This window comes from Tenrec ecaudatus, chromosome 9 (genome assembly GCF_050624435.1).
Source record: "Tenrec ecaudatus isolate mTenEca1 chromosome 9, mTenEca1.hap1, whole genome shotgun sequence".
Lineage (NCBI taxonomy): Eukaryota > Metazoa > Chordata > Mammalia > Afrosoricida > Tenrecidae > Tenrec > Tenrec ecaudatus.
This window is the reverse complement of record NC_134538.1, coordinates 140,667,396-140,691,634: the sequence shown is the minus strand read 5'-3', so window position 1 is coordinate 140,691,634 and position 24,239 is coordinate 140,667,396. Positions and strand designations below refer to the sequence as shown.

Genomic DNA, 24,239 nt, shown 5'->3' with positions numbered 1-24,239 from the left:
GGGTTTTGAGACTATCAATCTTTATAGGAATAACAAGCCTCATCTCTCTCCCGAGGAGTAGCTAGTGGTTTCGAATTGCTGACCTTGTAGTTAGAAGTCCGACCTGTAATACACTACACCGCAAATTAACTAAAAATAGCCAAACTCACTGCCACTGAGTTGATGACACCTCATAAGGAGCCTATAGGACAGGGAAGACCTGCCCCTGTGGGTTTCCAACATGGTAACTCTGCCGGGTGTAGAAAGCCGCATCTTCTGCAGAGCCGCAGGTGGTTTTGAATCGCCGATCTGGCAACCAAAGTACTACACCTTTAAAAACAGACAGACAGACAGACACACCCACATCCCCAGGCATGCACATGCATACTTACAGGGACACATGTGCCAACAGTATGCTTGGAAAGGTGTATGCAGTTATTCATACATTTTAATCATCTATTTTTTTAGTTGAATTTCATTTAGACGGGAGAGTGATCAATTTTTACCCGACACTACTACAGTCCCTTTGCTTTAACATCTAGAAATGTCAAATGCACGCATCCATTCCCTTCTACTCAAACTATGAACTTGCTAAAGCATATAGTATCTTTTCCAGCAAATTAAGAAAAATCATTTCTCCAGGTATGAATAATTAAAGTGATCATCATGCTGTAAGTCCCCTTAAAACAACAACAATAAAAGACTTAGTACACTATACTCAAAAACATTGGTCATCGAGCAGCAGGGACTTCATCTGATCATAAACTCAGAGAACGGCAGGATTGGATGGAAATCCCACTGAAGCATGCTCCAGTGTTAGAATCCACATGGTAACATCCTGCCCAGTGATCCTGGCTTGTATGGCTCTGTTCTGCCAGAAGAAAGGAAAATAACAGATGCTCTGCAGACATGGACAATAGTAAGATGTTTATTGATAATATTGTTACAGTTATTTCCCCAATCTACTATCTTTTCAACACTGAAGAGGTAAATACCAGACTACCTCAGCCAGAAGAGTTTTACAGTTGGATTGAAGAGGTAATGGCAGGAAACACGCACTGCATGTGACATGGCTACAGAGTAAATCATACATTAAAACACACCATGGATGCGCTGCATCAGTTGATGACAATCCATATTTTTTTTCTTAAATCACTGAAAACTTTAACATGATGCTTACATATCATGGAAGATCCTAGAAGAAAATCTTCCACTTTTGGCTAACTCAGTACCGTTCTTAAAAACAAAAACCTGTCGTCTGTAAAAGGCAACTATGTATGGTTCACAACAAGTGATATTTGTGCTTAAATATAATTTAACACAGTTAAATATAAATTCACATTTGTCTTCATATAAAAATATATATAAAAATAGAGTATTTTTTTAAAGTTGATACTCATACTAAGAAACTGATCAATCAAAATAGTTGTATTTTCTGTATAGTAATAGAATTGCCCAAGGGGGATTTGTCATCTTGTGGTGACTTGTGTTTTGCAGTGATGCTGGAAACTATGCCAATGGAGTATTTCAAATATCAATAGGATAACCCACGTTGGCATCAGGACTGGAGGAAGACTCATCAATAATCTTCCAAATGTAGATGACATAATCTTCTTATTACACATGAATAGGACTTAAAGCCCTGACTAATAAAGATCAAAGACGACAGCCTTCAGGGCGGATTATACCTCTCCAGAGAGAACACAAAAATTCTCAAAATTGGACCAATAGCAGTATGATGGCAAATGGAGAAAATATGGAAGTGGTCAAGTGGTCCATCTTACTTGGATCCATAATCACCACCTAGGAAGGTTGTGCTCAAGACATCAGCAGCTTACTGCGCCATTGGGTAAATCTGCTTACAAAGCAAAAATGTCACTTTGAGGATCAATGTGTACTTTACCCAAGTCGTGGTATTTTCAATGATCTCATATGTCTATGGAAGACATACAACGAATAAAGAAGACCAAAGGAGAGTTGATACCTTTGAATATTGAGTATCCTTTAGGACTTCCCGAAGCACAAATACATCTCGCTTGGAAGAAGTGCAATCAGAACGCCACCCAGAGGCACGAGGGGCGAGACTTTGTCTCATGGACTTGGGACATGTTATCCCGGGGGACCTGCTCTGGAGAAGGCCATCGGGTTTGGCACAGCAGAAGGTCCGTGAAAAGGGGGGAGACCTTCAACATGGTTGTAAGAATGGCCTCCAACATAAGAACCATTGTGAACTGGCACATCCCGGGTTGCTGGGGGCAACCACGCGTTTGATGACACCTAACAACAGTCCCCATTGAACAGAGTTATGTTTACATTGGGCAGTTTCAGCTCTCAGCTATATCCCCCTCAAATACAAATTATGTTAAGAGCAAACAAGCAAACAAAAACCACATTGTAACTGCGAGGTGTTACCTCACCAGGTGCTAATACAGAGTAAAGACATTTGCCATTTTGAACTTAAAATATAGAAGAGAAAGTTATTGATATGCAAATTAGGTATTTTATAGGTTTGCTAAGCTTTACTAAAACATAATTCGATGTCTACTCTAAATTTGGATTTGCTATCACTGCTCCAATTGCTCGGGAGACTAATGATTCAGATACTAGTAACATAGGGCTATTTAAAACGTGGACAAATGCCTCGTGGGAAACAGGCACAAATCCTTTGCAGAATATTTACATAAAACATAATTGTAATCTCAACTTACGCAGGTTGTAACAGCAAACAAAAGATCTCTTTGGTAAAACATCAGCGAAACAGGCAGACAAAATGTGAAAAACGTATCATTCGTTCCTTGCTTTAAAAGCACTCATTTAAACCACCTAGATGGCAGTTCCCCACCCCTTTCTCACGCTGGACAGAAAGGAATGTTTATAAGCATCACAGGAGTGCACAGGTGTTTTTATGGTAAAGTATTTCACTCTCTGCTTTTCTCCTGGAAGCTCTCGGGACTTCCTTGTGAACCATCCTTTCATTTCCCCTTCAGTCCTCTCATTTACAAAGCACGGGAAGAAATGGTTTTGATAAGCATTTGATTCACGCAGCCAAAGCCATCGTCAGGGCCCCTTTTCCAGCTGACGAAGGACCCAAGTGCAATCTCCGCTGGCAAACGGAATGTAATTGCTTCCCCTTTTCCTGTTATCGGACCTACGGAGGAGAGAGCATCTCCTAAGAGCATTGCCCTTGTTTGGGCACATAGTTCAAGTATCTCGATTTCTCTTGGCTGTCACAATGTCATTCCTGACCCACAGTGGTCTTGGTTTAATTAAGCTTCAAGTAACTGACATCTAGTTCTGTCTTTCCATCTGCAACCAAGGGGCTTTCAGGTGCTTATCTTGACTTTATAAAGCTATGGAAAGATACAAGTGCATTTGGGTGTGTGCGTGTGTGTGATGGTGCACACAAGTGTGGCAGGTGGATCTGGGATACATGGTCTGTCCAGGATGGGGTTCCCAGAGCAGTGTCCAGCTGGATTTCCTGTCTCCAGCTCCCAGCTCAATCCTCCGGCACGTCTACACAGTCCGTTCACTCGCACACATCCTGCTGAGAAGGATCTCAGAATAAACCTGATTAATCGGACCTCTGACATGATATGGAGAGGAGATGTTTGCTCCAGAGTCTTGTAGATGTTGAAGTCTGTTCTGAATGCTGAAATATCTCCCCACGATATGGTTCCTTGATGGTTTCATTTTAATGAGGTGATATTCTTTGGACAACTTTGATTTCACGACCTGCAAATAGAGAGGGAAAAAAATCAGAGCGGCAAAACTCCAGGACATTTAAAACCCTGCATCAAGGCAGACTGACTCTCGGAGGTGAGCACCGTGTCTGTCCCACAAATGTCACCAAGTGACCACAGGAAGTGAGCTTTGTAACCGAGAAGCAGGGCTACTTCTGACACCACAGAACTATGGTGGAAATTTGAATGTTTGTCACTTTTCCCATGTCCATTTCAGATCAGATCCCTAACACAGTGCTGGGGGTGGGGTGGGGTGGTGGTGGTGGGGTGTGTGTATGTGTAAGTGTGTGTCTGTGATAGAGACCAAACCACCTGGGTGGTGTAGTGGTTACTCATTGGGCTATGATCTGCAAGGTCAGTGGTTTGAAACCACCAGTTGCTTCTGGAGAGAAAGACAGGATTTTCTACTCCCATAGAAAGTCCCGGGCTTGGAACCACATAGGCACAGTTCTACCTTATTCTATGGGGTCACTATGAGCCGAATTGACTCCATGACAGGGAGTAAGTTTGACTTAACCTAAAGTTTGGCTCATTCACTTCCATCAGGCTGATTCTGATTCCAAGTGAGCCTATATGGGAATGGTTTTGTTTTTATGATGCTTTACTTACACAGGCTTGATCCTCTACAAGATAATTCAATAAAAGTAACATTGACAACAACAGCAGTGCTAGAGTATTTGGGGAAAATCACATTAGATCTAGTTGGAAAATGTGTACTTTGAGTTGTGTTGCAAGTGAACATGCAGTTTTAGAAGAATGATTTTAATGAAACCTCAGTAAAACAAAAAACGACACCCAGACCTAGCAGCAGTGACCTGTTTGTAGAAGCATTATTGTCACCCGCCACTGAAGAATCAGTTCCCACTCACACGGACGCTGCCAGACAAGAGTAGAAGAGTTACCCAGACTTTCTGAGGCTGAAACTCTGAGGGGAAACCGCCTCCTCGCTCTCTCTGAGAGTAGCTGGTGTGCTTGAGCCACCGACATTGGTTCACAGCCCAGCTCTTTGGAACTTGGTACCTTTTTCTTTTTAATACAACTGATGTGCACAAGGAGACCTGGTTACATGGCGGTTACATGTTGGGCCGCTAACTGCAGGCTCCTTAGTCTGAAACCACAGGAGAGAGGCGGGGCTTTCTACTCCCTTAAAGAGTTACAGTCTTAGAAACTCACAACGACAGTTCTCCCTTGTCCTAGTGAGTCAACATTTCTCAGCATCGAAAAGATGGCAGTGAGTTAGTGAGCTAATGTGCACTGCTTTATAACAACCCCCTCCCCCAATCAAAGATATTTCCATCTTGAGGGAAAACCCAGCAATAGCAATGCATTCAAACCCAATTTGCACCCTACAAATGCCAAAGAAATGAATTATTCTCCTGCAGTTGTGGGAGGGTCTTGATTGATTGATTGATTGATTGGGTCCTTGGGTCAAGCGATTCTTGAGAAGTCTGGTGAAGCCAAAGAGCTGTGGTAAGGAATCCCCGTGGTCATAGTTTGGCCTCAGTTTTCAGTAAGCCACTGACTACGATTGCAGGCCTCAGGACTGCGAGTTCCTCTCTTGGGTAGCAGGTAGCATACCTGCTTGAGCATGCTGTCGCCTGAACCACAATCGGCAATACTGCGGCATGGACCGGTGTTCTCCTGAAGGTTTTGTCCATTTTGAGCAGGTCTGTACTGGGCTAGAACTCAAAGGAGCGAATATTCTTAAGAACGTTTCTGCAAGGAAGCACTTATGCAGAAAGAGAGCAGCGGACCCTAGAAAAATATTATTCAGCGTTCTGAAGCCCAAGTAAGGTTAGTGTTGTTTATATAATTTTATCTGAAGTTTTGGCTTTCGAAATTGCCTGGTGCCTTGCATGCTAATTGCCTGCAAAAGAGAAACAAGGCCTAGCCCACTACCAAAGGTCAGAGTTCTTGAAGAAAGGATTCTAATGTTTTGCATGAGCTCAGGGTTGAATTTAATAGAGCAAATGCTCCATTAGTTATGAGGGCCAGGAGCCTCCCGGGAAAGAAGCCCAGCTGTGTCCGCTACTCAATTTCAGCTCCCACTGGGCCTGCCTCACCTCTGGAAAGGTGACGTTGCCTTATAGAAGGGATGTATCTGGGGGCTGATGATCTTCTGGGGGAGGGAACTTCACTTCCGGGAAGAAACACTAGGCATGATTGCTTCGTCCCCGTTACAATATTTTGGTTAGTGTGTGAGTAGGGGGCATACAGGGGGTAGGGGGTGGGGGGGGAGAGGCAGGTGTCATTGAGACTGCCTCCTAGCTCAGCCCTCTTTATATTCATCCTTGAGTTCCCAGGGCCTGAGAGCAACTACATACTGAGATGCCTGTTGCACTCTACCGTAGCGCTCCCTGGAGCGCAGGCCTTTGGGGACCCACTAAGCCTTCACAAAGAGAGAGAGCATGACACTCCTTTTTCTGCACGGACAACTCAGAGTTGCAACCTTGAGGGCCCAGAGTGGTGGCCCCCAGCAACCTCGCACTACTCAAAAAGCAAGCTAACCAAACACACTCACGGCCATCGAGTTGATTCCCACTGACCACGCGCCTGTGCGACAGAAGAGAACTGTCCCCTAGCATTTCTGAAATTGTGCAGTGGAACCCCGGGGCTCAGCCACATCAGTACTTGACGTAATCGCATTTCGACGCAAAATGTCGAGAAAATTTTGCCGCGCAGCTCAAACCAAACGTGGCAGCCCGACCTGACACACGTGATCTTTGTAAACAAGAGCAGCACGTGTTTCAGTCTCTCGGCATTAGTTGGCGTCATTACTAAGAGTTATTTAAACCTTTTGCGGCTGTGTTCCATGTGATTGCTGTCATTTTATTTGTTTTTGTGGCTTCTTGTACTGTTTTTAGATTTAAAAACTCCTTTTTTAAGAAAGAGCTTTTTGAAAAGAATCATCGTGATTACGAACTGGTTCACTGTGTTATCAATAATTGTTGATGATAATTTAGTAAAACCTGTTAGAAAACAGTTAAGGAAATGCCAACAGCTGACCACATTCCACAGACTTTTTTTTTAAGAGAAAGCCAGCCAGGTCCTAGTGAAAAAAGGCAAAGAAGGGGAAAGAAACTCCTGAAAAACAGCTCCCAGTTGATTTTATGGAAGGGGATTCCCCTTCCAAACAACGACTCGCTCTCCATCCCTCCTCTCCACATCCGTGTCCACAGATCCAGATCCTCATCAGTCTCAAGGCACTAATGTTGTGTTTCTTATTTAAATGATATTATTTAACTCTGAACTTATTTACTTTGAAATTTCTGTGTAATGGTTTTCATAAAAAGGCAAGGTTGGAGTAAAATCTTGATGGTTGAGAATGGATTAATTCATTTTCAGTTCTTTCTTATGGGGAAAAATTGCATCCCATCTCGATGCTCCTTTAAGAGTGGATTAGCGGCAAGGTCCAAGATTCTATGTAAGCACAAGTGAGCCCCTACTTAACTTACTGAGTCCTGGCTAACCAAGAGCCAAGCGCCTGGCAATGCATTTCAGAGATGGCACATTTATCATAGGTATCAGGCATCAAAAAACAAAAAAATCAGATCATTGTGAATGAGAGGGAGTGTAGATTTGGGACCCAAATCCATCTGTAGGCAGCTGGACCTCCCCTTACAGAAGGGTCCTGGGGAGGAGACAAGCCAGCCAGGGTGCAGTGTAGCAACAATGAAACATACAACTTTCCTCTAGTTCTTAAATGCTTCCTTCCCTCCACTATCATGATCCCAATTCTACCTTGCAAGTCTGGCTAGACCAGAGGATGTACACTGGAACAGATAGGAACTGGAAACACAGGGAATCCAGGGCAGACGATCCCTTTAGGACCAGTGGTGTGAGTGGCGATACTGGTAGGGTGGAGGGAGGGTGGGTTGGAAAGGGGGAACCAATTACAGGGATCTACATATAACATCCTCCATGGGGGACAACAGAAAATCGGGTGAAGGGAGACCTCAGACAGTGTAAGATATGACAAAACAATAATAATTAAAAAAATTAAGGGTTCATGATGGAGAGGGGAGCAGGGAGTGAGGGGGAAAATGAGGAGCTGATGCCAGGGACTTAAGTGGAGAACAAATGTTTGAGAATGATGAGGACAATGAATGTACAAATGTGCTTTACACAATTGATGTATGTATGGATTGTGATAAGAGTTGTATGTGCCCCTAATAAAATGATTTAAAAAATCATTTTATTGGGGGCTCATACAGCTCTCATCATAATCCATACATCCATCTGTTGTGTTCTTTCTACTTGAGCACTTGGTATCAGCTCTTCATTTTTCCCTTTCTTCTTCCATCCTTCCTCCCTCATGAACCCTTGATAATTTATAAATTGTGATTATTTTTTCATGTCTTATTCTGATCAATGTCTCCCTTCACCCACTTTTCTGTTGTCCATTCCCCATGGGGAGGGGGTTATATGTAGATCACTCTGATAGGTTCCTCCCCCCGCTCCCCCCGTCTCCTTCCCTTTCTGGTATCACCACTCTCATTATTGGTCCTCAGGGGTTTATCTGTCCCAAATTCTCTGTGTTTCCAGCTCCTATGTACACCCGTGTACATGCTCTGGTCTAGCCAGATATATAAGTTAGAATTAGGGTCATGATAGTGTGTGTGTGTGTGTGGGGGGGGGTGTGGTGAAGCAATAAAGAACCAGAGGAAAGCTGTATGTTTTATCGGTGCTAAACGGCGCCCTGACTGGCCCGTCTTCTCCCATGACCCTTCTGTGAGGGGATGTCCAATGGCTTACAGATTGTCCACAGCTGTTATTAATGCTCAGTTTCAGACAGCAGATGTGGGTAAACTCTTCAGTTCTTCATCTTGCTGCTAGTGGTTGCAGTGTGCATTTGCAGAGCAGCCGCATTCGCCCGTCTTCCTTGTGGGTGTATGCATTTTAGCCTCTCGGTGTCAGCGTTTCCTCCAGGACAGGCCTTCCTGAAACCCGTGACTTAGAGTTCCAGTGTGAACAAGTGGACACGGAGTCCGGGTAAATGGGAAGCACATGCCGTAACTGGAAGTATCTACGTGTCTCGCTTTTCTGGGATCAGAGAACTGAAATCTGAACCCTCAGAGTCTAGCACAGGAACTGGCCTACATTGCATTCTGAATAAATATTTGTAAAACTGGCAAGCATCTTTTATGATGTGCTATTATCTGTGTTCTCTAAAATTTTGTTTTTTAGTGGGCAATGGATTTAAACTTTATGGCTCTCTAAAATTGATGGCAAAATACGGGTTTCTGACAGACCACGCATAAACCATTCAATACGAGGTTACAAAGAGCAGCTCAGACTTACATTGCAGTCATTCACACTGCAGATTCAAATGGTTTCCACAACCTTTTCTTTAAAACTGCTTTTGGAGAAACGAGGTAGCCCTAAATAAAGACGGGAAAGACCACTGTTATATAGAGGCTATAAATGGTCTTAATCGCATAGAATTAAAATCAAGAAAGCATTTTTCAAGTGGATTGGCGTGGCAAACTGTAAAAGAGTTTCCAGTGGAGTAGGTAGGAAGCGTTGGAGGGCTCTCAGAAGTTTGCGCTTTTTACCGGATCCACTGTATTTCTACATCCTTTGGTCATGGATAAGCTGTAGCAGAGAAGAAATGATCCTATATCCTGTCGATGGAAACAATGACTTCCTTCTATTATAATGACTGTTTTTCATTCTTATTCTTCAGCTTTCTCTGCTTTAGGAAGCACATGGAGTCACTTAGATGTGCCCCCTCCCCTCGAGGGGACTATATAAAGACACATGTCTAAGATACTTGAAGGAAGCACAAGAATGGAGTGACTTCAAAGACATTGTCTGAGGCTGGCTCCCCAAGGTCAGAAACATCATGCTGTTTCCATGGAATGAATAGTTCCTTAGTACAGGAGGAGGCTTGGTTAATTTATGGTGGGCACAAAACGCTGTTCTCAGGGTCATCGCTTCTTTGAACTAATTTGTATAAAATTCAGTATCTCCTATGGTGCTCAGCTGCTATCTCTGAGTTCCAGAATGTTTCCTCGTATTATCTATTTTTATGAGCTCTAAGGTGGAAGAAATGAAATTAGCTACGTCTTCAGCCCTGGAAAATGTTGTGTAAGTGAAAGACGTTTGATACCTATTGTGGGAAAGAGCTAATTACTTCTTTCCTTTGATCTCATCTGTGGAAATGTGCCCAGTTGGGTCTTTCCCAAAAGGAGAGGACCATTTGGGGTTGGTAACATCCAACAGGAGGCTCAACTGGAACGTGGCTCGGGAAGAGAGCTGGCAGCAATCAGAATGCGAGGTTACGTCCGGGGCATCATGGTTTTAGTAAACAACAACGCCCCACACCACTAGGCAACATCAGAGAAACCTGTGGGGCTTGAAAAGGATTCAGAAGACTCTTGGTGCTTGTTTACAATGTTCATCTCAGAGACAAGCTCTACTGATCATGAAACTTCTAAATTCTTTTGTAAATGTCGTGCAGGTGAGGCAATCACAGGGGCGGGGGGAATATGTTTACTTAGAGAAGAAAGGGAGCAGATACAACCTGGGACTTGGAAGATGCTTACATTATTTAAACATTGTGACACTTTTTCACTAACTTTAAATCACCCTAAACAATTCTGTCTCTTAATTAAAAACAAAACAAAACATCCTTTTGGTTCACTTTCTTTTTGTGAGTTTGCTCTAAACTTAAAAACTCCCTGGCATGGAGGTGATTCTGATTCACTGCCACCCTATAGGACAGGGTGGAACTGCTCTTGTGATTTTTCCCGGATGGCAACTCTTTATGGGAGCGGAAAGCCTCATCTTTCTCCTGACGAGGGACCTACTGGTGGGTTCGAACAGCCCAACTCGTAGTCACTGTGCCACCAGGGAGCCTAACACTGCTATATCTACTTATATTCACAATTATGAACAAATTGAATTCATCATATGGTAAAGGATCCTTGGTCTCCATAAAATGTGGCGAACCGTTGCGTCGGCATTTTCTATAATTAAAAATCTCATGATAATCTTTTTCTCATAGCTAGGGTCAAATTTACATTAAGTTACACCTAGGAATAGAGCAAACTCTGTTCTTCAATATGGCTCGAATTTGAATTTGTGCTTAAGCTGGAATAGTTATGGAAGGTTCGTATCAAACTTTAGTTTGTCCGTTGTTTGTCTCAGTCTATAGTGTATAGGACTCTAGATAAAAACATTAAAGGAACACTTCCAGATGTATTATAACACCCTTGAATAAGAATAAAGCCATGATAATAATAATGTTTGTTGTGTGTCACCCATTTGTTATTATGAATAATGGCAAATAATTTAATAGCCATTATGGGGTTAGTTCGTAACCCTGGGCTGCTTAGAAAGCAGATCTTTTTAATCAGGGAACTTCAGAAAGGGTTTCAAAACCCTATATTATTTATCGGCAAAGCATGAAGTATAGACATCTGTTGCTGCTCTTGTGTGTCATGAAGTCATTTCTAACTTAAAATGAGTCCATGTGTCTCAGCAAACCTGAGCTCCATAGTTTTTCAAGGGCTATGAACTTTTGCTTATTTTTCTCAGGTAAGGAATTAGTTGAATTATTTCATTTGCAAATTGTGTGGAGGTTTATAGAGCAAAGCAGGTCTCCATTCTGTGGTGTGTACACATTTTATTTCATGTCACTGATTGCAATCTCCACAACAGAATGTCACTTACCCCCCTTCCCATGTCACCTGTTTCTACTCCTCTGACGTTCTTAACCCTCTGAACTTTGGTCTGGGCTTTGGAGTTTACAAGGAACTTTACTTTCTTTTTTAAAATAGTCTTCTTATATGCATAAAGGTCTCCAGGCATAGGTTTGCGGATCTTTCTTTGTCTCTGTATTATTAACAACTTGGGCACACAGACAGACATTTAAGAGGGCATGCAACCGGCCACAGTTCAACTTGACTGGCTTATGGCCCAATAGCTATTGAAAGACTTCCCAAGCAAATGAAAAATGTTTATACACCACACAACAATACCAACCTTGAAACCTTTACCATTCAGTGAAGAAAGCTTTCACACTCCAAATTGATTTCACGTTAAATCATCATCAGTTGGATTATATTAAAATACCCATTAGCTACTATCTCTGAATTTTCACTAAGCCAGCTAAGAAGAGAAACACTTGGTGAGTAGGGAGGCACTGGGCAGATTACAGGCAACTCTTGGCCTGGAAAGACCCCAAGAGGCGTTTGATGTGGTTCCAGACTCACAGAACAAGATAGAAACCAATTTTCCTAATGCAAGTTTTTGAAAGTCAGCCTAGTCAGGATTATTATGGGGTTATTCTGGTTCGGGATTATGGGGTTATTCTGGTTCCAAAGGTGAGTCACGATCCTGGGCCTGGTCTGAATAGGAATGAAGGCAAAGACTCTCTAAGGCTGGAAAAGACGGGATTGACAGGGTGGAATATGCGAATGGAGTCTCGTTAGATAAATGTACACCACAGAAGCCTTTCTTCAGACCCAGTCAAGCAAGTCAGTGCCATGTGGAAAAGGAGCTTATGAGCTCACAGCAATGGAATAAAAATAGTGCCCAACAATAGTTAGAAGCCAGGCCTAGCAAACTAGAATCCCATTTGGGGACAGCATGCAATCTTGGCAGGTGACAGAGAATTCTTTCTTTCATTCTCCACGCCCAAATATGTGAGGAACCCCCGTGGCACAAGGGGGGGGGGTGTTCCAGCGCTAGCAGACAGTTTGGCTGTTGGAGCAAGCCGGCTGAGCCGCGGGAGCAAGGTGTGGCAGTCTGCTTCCATAGAGATGACAACATTGGATTGTACCACTATGGGTTTGAAGAGGCGGCAGGGCCCCGTTCATATTCAACTAAGGGGTGGGTTCTGTCTTATTCTCACATACATTTCTCCAGGGAAAAACACCCTGGTTTAATCTTAAACTCAGTTCCCCAAGTTGTTGCCTAGTCAGTTGGCTGAATCCCAAGGTGATTTGTATGACCTCCAATTGTTCTGCATGATTATAAGCTAAATTCTTATCATGCTCTGTTTAGATGCATGCCTTGAGCCTGGGGGACTCTACTTGGATTTGAATGGATGGGTGTTTGTTTTCATCTACTTCTTGAGAATAAGGCACTGAGATGCTACTTAGAACCCACGGAGTGGCCCAACAATTCCAACTACAGCTCCGTGCTGCTCTGGCCTTTTCCACAAAGGCTTTTTACCAGCTGTAGTAGTTTCCTTGGGCTGTGGTAACAACGTGCTGTAAAGTGAGTGTCTTTCAACAATAGAGCTTTATTGTTTCGGACTTCTGCTGCTGGAAGTCCAACCCGTGCTTTCTCCGAAGATGCCAGAGAAAGAACCTTTCTTCAAGGAAAGTAGGGAGGGTGCAGGCATCTATGAGTTCTCTGGAGTGGAGAGCCATTGGAATTTTTTAATGACTTTGGCTTTGAAGTGTAGATAGGGCATGCTGATGGAGGCATGAAGAATGGTTTGGAGCAGGTAAAACTAGATGAAAACATTGCAATTTCACTATCACTGCCATTGAGTCAGTTCTGACTCAGTTACCCACTAATCTAGGGTGAACAGTGACAGGCATGAAGGAAGCCTCCTCTCCTGTTGATCTGAGAGCACTCTCTCTACCTATTTCTGATTAGTGTCCTTGGTCTGGCCTTCTCTCACACGATCACTCCAGTATTCAGCCCCCTCTTGTATTCTTAACCTCCTCCGTGGTGTTGTTTCTTTCCCTCGGTCTGTACACATGACAGCATCTTTCCTCCTGTAGATGACTCTCTCATCCACACACTTTCTGTATCTAAATCCACTCTCTTTCCCCTTTCTTACACTTACTTGTGTAGAAGGATTTTACAGCTCCTGTCCTTCATTTCCTACTTCTCCAACCTACGAGTCTAATGCTGGTCCCTGGTAGTTTATGAGAACTACTCTCCCTGTGGTCAGAAAAGTCCTTCTGAATGTCAGAAACATGCGATCCTTGGAAAGCTCTGTCTTAAAAGGTCTACATAGGACTGCGTTCACTTGAAAGTGTTGTCAATGGTTCTCTCTCTCCTTTTACTAATTTTCCCTCCTTCTCTTTCCATGGCAGTACGTTCTTCTAGAGTTTTCTCTCTCATGGCTAAGTCTCGAAATTCAAAGAGACAATTTCCACTGTTTCTCCAAATATTGCGTAAGTAGCAACGGTCCTAAGAGTTCCTTCTCTGTCTCCTCTTCCTCGACTCCCTTTCACTGGAGGCTCTCTTATCATGGCGTCAACTGTCACCTATTTTCTGATGCCTTCCAACTCTGTATCTCCAGCCCCAACCTGTCCCTTAAGATTCAGACTTGTACAGCCACCTGCTTGTTAGGGATCTCCACCTGGGTATCCTACAGGCATCTCACACACAATGTGGTAAAAAGTGAACCCATCCCGCCCCTAAGCTGGGACCTGCTCAGTTGCTCTTCTCACTTGCCAGCTCAACCCTCTAATCAGTCATTTAAGCTGGAAACAACCCCTGGTTCTTCTACCTCCCGATGTCACAGATAAAGCCATGCAGATTTTTTTCCTCCCAAAGAGAGTTTGAATTTGTTTGCATCTCTCTACATCTGTCATCTTTGCCCAAGTTTGGTTCTTTATTATCTCCCCTGAATTCTGAAGCCTAACCTTTCTCCTTGACTTAGTCTCCTTTGAATCCTTCCTCATTGTTATCAGGCTTAATTATTTCACACAAAGAGATAACGATCTCATTCTTCTTTTCCACACCCTTTGATGGCTTTCTTTTAAACTAAAGGATAACATCAAAGCTCTTACTATCACCTGGTTCTGATCCCCCCTCCCCCCCCAGGAACCTTTTCCAATGGATAATAAACAGAATTGCTTGTTTCTTTGCTCACATTGTCCATCAGGTTATCTGGTCTTCTTTCCATTCAATTTCCAGGACTAGCCTACTGTATCCTTAAAGGATCAACTTGGATGCTTCCTCAAGAAGAGTTCACTTACCCCCTTAATCCTTCAGGTTGGATTTTGACATTCTGCTATTACAAATGTCCTATGTAGATCTGTATAACGCCACTTGATAGATGATTCCACAATATTGGTTTTTTAGTCCCTGCTCTATGATCTCCGTGTCGCAACATCTTAAGGACAGAGAGCATGCAATGCTTATTTTTGCATCACTATTGTTAGCTCAAGAAACAGACTTACAAAAGAAATGCTAGAGAAGGTAAAAGAATAAGCAGAGTCAATGTAATTGGAACAAGTGTGTGGAGGTAGGTTTGGAGGGTTATTTGGGAGGCCGGCAAAATTTGGTGACTCGCTGGCTGGGTGTTGTCAGTGGGGCTGGAGAAAGAAGGAGGAGAGAAGAATGGCCAGAGTGTGTAGAGCGCCACCCAATGGTGCAAAGTGGAGAATATCCAGAGGAAAACATATTAACACTGCCTTTTTGGAATGTGTTGAGTTGGAGATGCTAATGGACCTCTGCAAGATGTTCTGCTAATTCATTTTAAAAACAGTATAATCATTTATACAGAGCTGACACTCAAAAACATCTGTTGAACTGAAAGAGCACAGCTGGTTTACTTTGAAAAGTCATGCTGATAGTTAAATGCTTGGATCTGCTACATCAACGAACTATTTTTGAATCACTCATTTTAGCATCTTCCAGATGATAATTGAAGTATTTTGGAAATTTTTTTCCCTTCATTGTGTTTAGGTAAAAAATTTAAAATTTTAAGGAGAAAGAGAAAACAAGTTTAGGTGTATAATATAAAAGGAAAACATTCTAGACAGTTTCCCCCTCCTGTTTATTTAAATAAGACTAATTGATCAAGAGAATCAATGAAGATTCAGAAAGCCATCTTTGACAAAGAACTTACATCTCTTTGCTTCTTTGTATGATACCAGAGTTAAAGACAGTTTGCTTGTATTCGTGTTGAGTAGTTGTCCCCCAGGGTTTTTGCTGACTGCGTTGAAAGCTGGGGTTATCTCTTCCAGAGACCAGTGATATAATGTAAGGTTCTTGCAGCTGATTAGAATACTTAATGATCAGATCATAATTGGTGGTGGGCTGGCCCCTCCTTCAGACGGTTTTGTGTTAAGACTATTGTGCCCTCTCCAGGTTTCAGCTTGTTCTGGGCAGGAGTTTGCCACACCATTGAATACACCACCTTACACATCTCTTAAGCAAGAGCGACCTGGAGCCTGTCTGTTGGCCCTCACAAATATTGAGAAAACACTATTTCATTTCCACCCAATGAAGGGAAACACCTGCTTTTCTAATCAGGAAGAAGAATTTTGTCAACATTGATGCACACCATTTGGGAAATTATTTATGGAGTTCTGGTGACAACACATTCTCTCTGGGTGCCTTGGGAGATGATTGAGCCAGCCTTTCATCTCGGCTATAGAAATATGAGCTCACCGGAGTAGGCTTGTTATGTCTGTGATAGAATCTCACCACACACCGGAGCGCAAACATCAAGGCCTTACTCTAATGATTATACCGATCCTCCTCTGGTATCTGTGAGCCACTTGTGGGGTGCTGTAATCTAGCATTCATACATATAAAGCCACCAAACCACACTTGGGGTTCTAAATAACTGATGATTTCATTTTTGTTCTTATTTTATAGTAAACTTCCCTAGCAAGCTCAGTAGATGAGCACAGAAGGAGATCCACAGAATGGTTATAAACAGAATTTTTGCCCTTGCATATATTTTGCAAAACACCAGGAATCAACTTTTCCCTGGCTTTCTACATTCATCATCGAAACAGTATGAGGAATTATGCCTTTTCGTGATTGTGCAAGTTGCCACGGATTTCAGACGTTGGGTTGTAGTGCAGAAGGATTAATAGAAAGACACCAGGGTCCACACTAGAAGCTCCTAGAGGGCCAACCACACCAGACCCATACCATGGCATCGATTCAACTCGGAGTGGCCCTTGGCCACAGGACAGAGTAGAACCACAGGGTGTACCTTTTTTGGGAAGCAGATTGCCACATATCTCTCCCAGGGTGGAGTCAAACTACTAACATTGTGCTTAGTATCTCAGAGTCCACTACACCACCAGCACTCTTCCCGAAGCCCCAAGTAGAGGTGTATCTAGAGGATGACTGGTATAGTCCATGCCCTGGGCACCTCTTGAGGGGAGGCATCAGGAAGTGCTTTTTACTAGCCACCTTCGTTTCCATCACCAGTCATTTATAACTAATGGTCCTTGGGAATTATATTCTATACTTTTGCCCCAGGGTACACATGGTAGAAATGGTTTAAGAGTTAAGCAACAATTACACCTAGAAGATGAATGGCCTTAGAGACCGAGGAATGGAGTCTGGAGAAAGATGGTTTTATCAGCTCTGTGTTTAACCAAAAAGGCAAACACTATCCAGCTCTAACAGAAAACCTTCAGAATGGGGCCGACAGAGATCATGTGGGGGAGCTCGACATCAAGGTAACACACATTAAAGACGGAGTTAAGGAAAAGTAAATTGCCCATAGTCACCACCCCCCAAAATCAAATAGAGTGACCTTATTTTCCCTGACATGTTTAAACCATCACATAAATTAAGAATAAAAAAAATAAGTAGCCATAAGAAGCTGATGATCACTTCTGGTGCTTCTCAGGGTTTGCTTTTGTGTTTCTCAGGTTCTGAGGTAGTTAGTTATTATTACTGTGCAAACTGGTTGATATTGTGGCAGGAGGTACATGTGGTTCATGCGTTATATGGAAAGAACAGCTTTGTTCTAAATGGGGGCCAAGCTGGAATTAGGGGGATGCATTCTATCTGCTTTATACGCACCCAGAATACAAAAGCTAAAAACAAAAACCAGCTATTTTTTCCCCAAAATTCTAGGTAGAAAAATCGGCCACCCAACCACCTACCCACCCACCCATCCACCAAACCACCACTTTCTAGACGAGGCCAAAAGCCATCTCTACAATGTCTTTCAAAGTTTCCATTCAGTGGGGTTAGAAGCTTCTGGTTTTCTCTCGCTCTCTCTCTTTTTCACTTGTTGACATGTTGCTATTCTCCACAAGTGTGGTCCGGAGCCCCAGGTTCCTTGACACTAAGAAGTTCATTCTGGCTAAGAAGTTCATGCTTCATGGCCTTCTGTTTGTTCTTTTATATACATGGATATGCTTACAGTACATCTATAAATGTGCATGGAGGAATATCATTTGCCAAACCTGTTAATGGTTGTGGGTGTAGACCTTTTCGTCTACTGCTTCCTGTTCATCTTGCCTGTATGTGTATGTATTCCTTTGTAGACAAATGTTTATTATTATCGATAATGTAGGGTTGTGGATGTCATTGTGGTCTGTTCTGTGACTCTTGTGCACCACTCTGCATCTTCTTTTTCTTGAATGAGTACTTGCCGATCATGCCCTTATTGGACATGACCTTGCCCTTCACCTTTGGTTTGCTTTTGTGGTCAGCTGTGGTCTGAGCTGGCTCAGCCACAAGCCCGTGTCTCGTTCTTCCAGGCTCCTCATTTTCATGTTCCAAAGTCTCGTCTCCTTCCAGATAGGATAGGGTCTTGGAGGGTGATCCGTTTTCTTGTGGAAGAAAATAAGTAGACACACAGAATCTCATGGCTTAAAGATCGCTTCGTCAATAGTCTGGCCAACCTTCAAGCTGCTAGAGCACAATTTACAATGTCACGCTGGCTGTCCCCTCTCCTGGGCCTGTGGACTTGCACCCTCTGAGGTGCAGCAGGCTATAAGAAGATGGTGGATGTCCACCAGCAGCTCACACAGAAGAACCAACAGAGTGTTTAACTCTTTTAGAGTATTTATAAGAACCCAGGGGCCATGATGGGTTCTGATCATCAGCAAAGGAGTCAGATGCAAGATCTGAAGGACACTTTAGTGGTGATTTTCCTGGCCCGGCACAAATGAGCACGTGGTGGCTCACCCAGGGGGATAAGCAAGCAAGGAACGAATGAATCAGCATGTGACAAGATGATGAAAGGAGACTCTCTCCATCTCAGTTTCAGCGGAAACTCCCGAAACCTCAAGGTAAGTAAGAGGAGTGCAGCAGAGCCTCACATTACAAAGCCATGCACCAGGCATCTGTGCAGAACTTGCAAGAGTGTGGGCACGATCCAGTTGTGCAAAACCCCTTTCTCATCAAAAGAGAGACTTTCTATCTGAGAAAATTCCTGAATGTTTTGCCATCCTCCTCCCTGCCTCCCTTAGGGAGCTGCTGGCTCTTTCTTTAAGTTTAGTGAGAGGGGCTTGGAGAGCTGGAGCTGTGCCATTGGGGGTTGGTATTAGAATAACTGGTTGAGACACTGCAGCGATGGGAAGGGTTTAAGGCAACAGAGAGCAAGAAAGAGTGTGTGTGTGTGTGTGTGTGTGTGTGTGTGTGTGTGTGTGTTATACAGAAAGAGAGGAGGTGAAAGGGAGAATGAGCTACTAGCTATATTCCCAGTGATGACACAGCAATGGTGCCAGAGTGTTTCTTGAGGATTGTGTGGGCAACTGAGCAGAGCAAGCCTAGAGTTACGTGACTGCTTTTCAAGAGGGGCCCTGCAGTAACGATGGGACTCCTGACAGAGGCATGGCCAACCAGACAGCCAAGAGGCCAAGGAAGAAATCTAACTTAAGACAGATAGTGCTTCTTTCATGGGATGTGCAGGGACAGGGCCCCAATGGGGTGTCTTCACATGAGTCCATCGAAGCAAGAACAAGCATTCTACACCCAGAGATCGCATCTTGGACCGCACCTCTGCCAGTTGAAGGAGACCTTTCTTCCCTTTACCATTTTCTCCCACCCTTGAGCCAATGCAGAAAATCGGAGAAGAAATGAAGGAATAGGAACAAAATCTTTTAAACCCCCCGTCCCCCCCCCCCGCCCACTTGCAGCTTTTGAGTCTGCCGCAGGTCTGAGATGGTGTAAGGAAATTACTTATCTGCTTATGCCATCAAAACTCATTGCCAAAGAGTCAATTCTGACTATTACATCCCTATAGGACAGGGTGGAATTGTGCCTTTGGGTCTCTGAGATTTTAGGTCTTTACAGGAGCAGACAGCCTCTTTGTTCTCCCAGATGGCAGCTGGCAGGCTTGAACTTGCTGAGTGGGGTAGTGGCTAGTGGTTAGTGGCTAGTGGCTCAGTTGATAGCCCATTACACCACCAAGGTTCCTTGATTATGACACGGGACTGGACAATTTTACTATTGAGGTGTGCTCCTCTCCTATACCTGAAATTAATTGTAGTGCTCTTTGTACTATCTGAAAGTGATTTCAAAGTTATAGGACCTAGCTAACATCTTTTTCAAGAGCTAGGGAAACAATAGTTCATAGAGGAGTTGGACAAGATATGAAAAGGGATACACTTGTTTTATAAATTACGCCTATTTAGTTGCTAGTTGCAAACAAAATCAGTATCACCATACAGGTTTTCCTATGGAGCTCTGAATACACCAATGGAGAAAGTTATTCATTAGCTTCACACATGAGACTGAGTTGACTTTCAAGTGGAAACACCCCGCCATCTCCGTGCGTGTCATTTCTGACAGGACGTCTTGGGACCTGTTTGAGAAGGCCTGAGCCTGTCAGCCTCCTATCTTCCTATTAAGTACTGACCAGCGATCTTACTTGCTTGCTTTTGTTTTTCACAATTTACTTTGCAGCAGAACATAGACCAGTGCAACCATTTCTGTGTACACCATTTAGTGATACCGATTACGTTCTCTGAAGTGTTCAAGCATTCTACTGCCAGCTTGCTGGGATTTCGAGGAGCCTGGTGGTACAGTGGTTAGGAGCTGAGTTGCTAGCTACTGGGTCAGCAGTTCAAAATCCACAGAGGCAGTTCTACCCTTCCCTACGGGTTGCTATGAGTCAGAAACCATTTAATGGCGGTGCGTTTGTTTTTTGGTGATTGTGTGAATTCCATAAGGTTTTCGTTGGCTAATTTCTGCAAGCGTCTCAAGTCTTTCTTCTCAGAATGGTCTTAGAGCTTCTGATGGCAAAACTGTAGCTTGTTTTCGTTGGGCATTTCATCACAGAATGCCAATCACTAGAAAAGTACACGGTATTTGGTACCTTAAAGGAAAGGGAAAGGTGATAGAGACTATTGGGAAGAGGCACTGACCCAATAGCGTAACTATAGCCTCCAACATAGCAGGCAGCATGAAGATGGAGCAGGACGAAGCAACACTGCATTGTGTTACACTTCAGCTCGCCCTGAGCCCCAGCCAACTAGAAAGCAATCGACAAGGAGCCTGTTGGCATTACCAGGACTTTGGTTTCCTGAGGACAAGCCCAACTTGAATTGCCTTCTGCAGTAGCGTTCTCATGCAAAACAACACTGGCAGTGCCAAGAAGGCACCAGGAGAGCCTTTGCAAATCCTAAGCAACAGCAACCAGCATGCCCGCGGAAGTACCTCGTGGAAGTGACAGCCGCACTTCCCCGGCAGGAACTCTTTGTGCCGCCCCATCGTGAGACTGAGCGTGTCGACCACTTCATAGCCGTACTTTTTGGCAGCGTCCACGATCATCGCATTTTCTGTCCATAAGTCCTGGACTTCCCTCTGGATGGAGCAAAAGGAGGAAGATTTTTATTGAGAGAGGATTGCTTTGTGACTTATGAACCCCGGCAGACATCCTAAAATATTTTGTTAGAGGGCATGGTCCTATTGGCAGAGATTAAAGAATCAATGCTGTGTGAGTTTCTTAATGATGGACTCTCGTTTTTTATTCAAAATATAAATAGGAACATGTGCATCTATATAAGAGAGCAACCAATAGATCATTTTAGAGACTTAAAATTTTGAACCTGCCCTCTCCTGAGAAGTTGTCAGGTCAACTGCATACCAACCCCACTGAAATATCCTAATGTTCCCCATTTGAAAATCAAGGTTTGAAATCCATAGGTGCTATCTCTATTGGGCACCATGTAGTCATTTGAATATTAATTAGTACCTGCAAGGCTAGGGCAGTGTTTAGCTCAGTGTTCACAGTGCCTTCTCACGGGGAGATCTGATGCACAAACCTCTAAGAAATCCTTCATTGGAAGTAAACCTATCCTGCGGGCCAGCCGAGCACCAGTGCAGCTGGACCAGGGGCATGGGAGCAGCCGGGCTGTGCGGCTTCAAGAGGGTTTCCGGGAGAATCGGGGTAGTTTGTGAGTCAGTGGGGGTAGGCAGGTGGGAAAGGGGGTCTCTTGCAGGGAGAATGCCGTGGAGGGAAGGCTCCGGCTGCTGCCTCTGGATCATAATTATTTTCTGTCTTCTCCCCCTTCCTGACCCATCATGTCCAAGGCGATAGATATTGTTGTCTATTTGTCTGCTAGGCTCTACTCTCTGTCAGAGCACGGATGGGTGAGGGCACCGGTCACCAGGATGGCAGCCCATGGCGTACTGTCATCCCTTTCCTTCCACTTTCCCTCCTCTCTCATCCCCTTTTCTCAGCTTCAGTTAGTTTGAAGACTGCTGAGCGCCCCCAATGCCCTGGCGGCAGGAACAGGGTTTGACCAGAGGCAGAGGTCAAGGTAAAGCCGTGCTTCCCTCGTGTGTGGGGGTCATCCCACATTGTGCTGGACGCAGAGTCCAGTACATATAAATGCTGAGCAAAGGCTGCCTGTGTGCTGAAATGCACTGATGATGCGTGAGTAGCCTAACCATAGGGCAATCACAGGTACACTAGTCACTGCATTAAGAGAGACTCATGGAGCTACCAACAAAGTCCTTACAAAGGCATCTTCGCCTGCAGCCTTCGAATAACATTTAGAATTCATAGAGAAAGTATCAGGAATTTCTTACAATCCCCCAGAGTCTCCGAGCCTTTAGCTATCCCAGGTGTTAAATGCTTCCTCCAATCACTTGACATTCCTGTTCAGCCAGCCCCCTTCTGACCCCAGCGGGGTGAATTGTGAGACTTTGTTTTGGCCACTCTTTGCCAGGCCTTCTGTTTTTGTACTGCAGACCTGAAGTCAGGCACGCCAAGCTTGAGAAAGGACAGGGAGCCCCAAAACTGAGCTGGGGAAATCGAGGCGCAACCATTGCGACACCAAGATACATTTCACCCTGACTGTTTATTAAAAGGCCAGCCCCATCTCCTCCGTCCTCAGAGAAACTGCGAGACATGGCTTGGCAAGGGCACAGCCCCAGGCTGCTGTGAGCTCCTCTTGAGCAGCCGGTTCCCTCGTGCACAGGCTCTTTCCCTTCTCTGCGGAGACTGATTTCCTATCGACCTCCAGATCCGGTCTGCTACCTCCTTTCATTTCTGAACCTCCAACCGGAGGAAAAACTAACGACAGGACTTCAAAGATGGTATTTTAAAGGCAACCGTCAGACATCATCTTCAAAAGAAGCCCTCTTTCCCCAAAGACTCATGGACACTGACAGTGTCTTTTGTGGTATCTGGAGGAGCCTTCGGGGAACACAGGTTTTACTCTTTTCTTTCTCTTATTATTGCTCCTGCGCACCCTTTCATGAGCTCTGGTGTTGCGGTGGAGGAGAACACAGTTTCTAACCCCAAGGTCAGTGGTTTGAACCCACCCACTGGTCCAGGGGAGAAAGAGGTGGCTGCTTGCCTCCAGGAAGGTGACAGACTAGGAACCACTATGGGGCAGTTCTACTCGATCCTATCCAGTTCCTTTTTTGAAGTGGATTTGATGGCAATGGGTTTGTTCTGTTTGGGAGTGCCTAGCCTTGGAAGGTGTACACTACATTGGTGGGAAAGAAGATACTCAAAGCATAATCTCTTTTGGATTGCCCTCAGTTCTTAATTTTTTTTCTTGCAGTTTGACACGTGTGGTATTTTTTTTATTTCATGACATTATTTTAATGTATTTATCAGCTAGGGTCTTCTTGGCCTGGGAATAATTGTTGAGTTGAAATGATAATCCTGATGCATATGATCTCATTCGATGTGTTGAAACCTCATCAATATCAGAGTGTCTTTGGAACCGTTTTAGACTGAAGCAGCTGTCCTGGGAGGAGCCAGGCAGTTGAAATAGCCCAGAGGAAAGGGGGTTACCTGAGTTAAAAAATGCACTCCATCCACTGGCAGATGGAATCCAATCCCCAATGTTTTGATGATCACCAGGATATCGGGTAAATTTTCCCTGGATGAAAAGAATCAGAATTCCAAAGTGATGAGCTTATACTTTTGGATTTACACAAACACAACATGATGGAATTCTTGAGTTAGCATATAGGACAACAGTTAGATATTTGCGCGCGCACACACACATACACACACACCCTGCAATAGTGTCTTAATGGACATGTCTGTCTGGTGTCAATGTAAATTTCGAGACCGATGAATCATGTTGTAATTGGATACTATCACAGTTTAATATTTTCAACTAGACTTTAAATGCTCCACTCCAAATTCCAAAGAGCCCTTTGTATGAAGTCTGGATAAAATTCAGCAGTACCAACAGTGCGTGTTATTTTCTTTTTCTGAAAGGCTGGCGGACGAATGAGGTGCGTTGTTGCAGAAACTCACCTCTTCAAGACCGTGTGGATAATTTGCAGGTGGTTAGAATTAAGCCACTGAACACCACCAACAACTAATACAGTCTGGCCAGTATTCTCCAGGGGACGTGATCTGAA

General features: G+C 43.9%; 1 protein-coding gene across 3 annotated transcripts in view; it reads right to left on the bottom strand.

Annotated features, from left to right (window-relative positions):
• Nucleotides 1–904: 904 nt before the first annotated feature.
• The window catches only part of CPED1 (cadherin like and PC-esterase domain containing 1), a 325,775-nt gene continuing 302,440 nt past the window's right edge, over nucleotides 905–24,239 (bottom strand). Inside the window, exons 19-23 of one of the 3 annotated variants that reach the window (XM_075558609.1) lie at nucleotides 24,133–24,234; nucleotides 23,659–23,746; nucleotides 21,063–21,209; nucleotides 9,021–9,100; nucleotides 3,597–3,711 (exon numbers count right to left, since the gene is read on the bottom strand). In XM_075558609.1, the coding sequence (XP_075414724.1) occupies nucleotides 9,032–9,100; nucleotides 21,063–21,209; nucleotides 23,659–23,746; nucleotides 24,133–24,234 (406 nt within the window). In that variant the 3' untranslated portion in view covers nucleotides 3,597–3,711; nucleotides 9,021–9,031. Of the gene's footprint in view, nucleotides 3,712–9,020; nucleotides 9,101–21,062; nucleotides 21,210–23,658; nucleotides 23,747–24,132; nucleotides 24,235–24,239 lie in introns of all 3 variants that reach the window. The other 2 variants (XM_075558610.1, XM_075558608.1) reach the window with 2 other exon arrangements.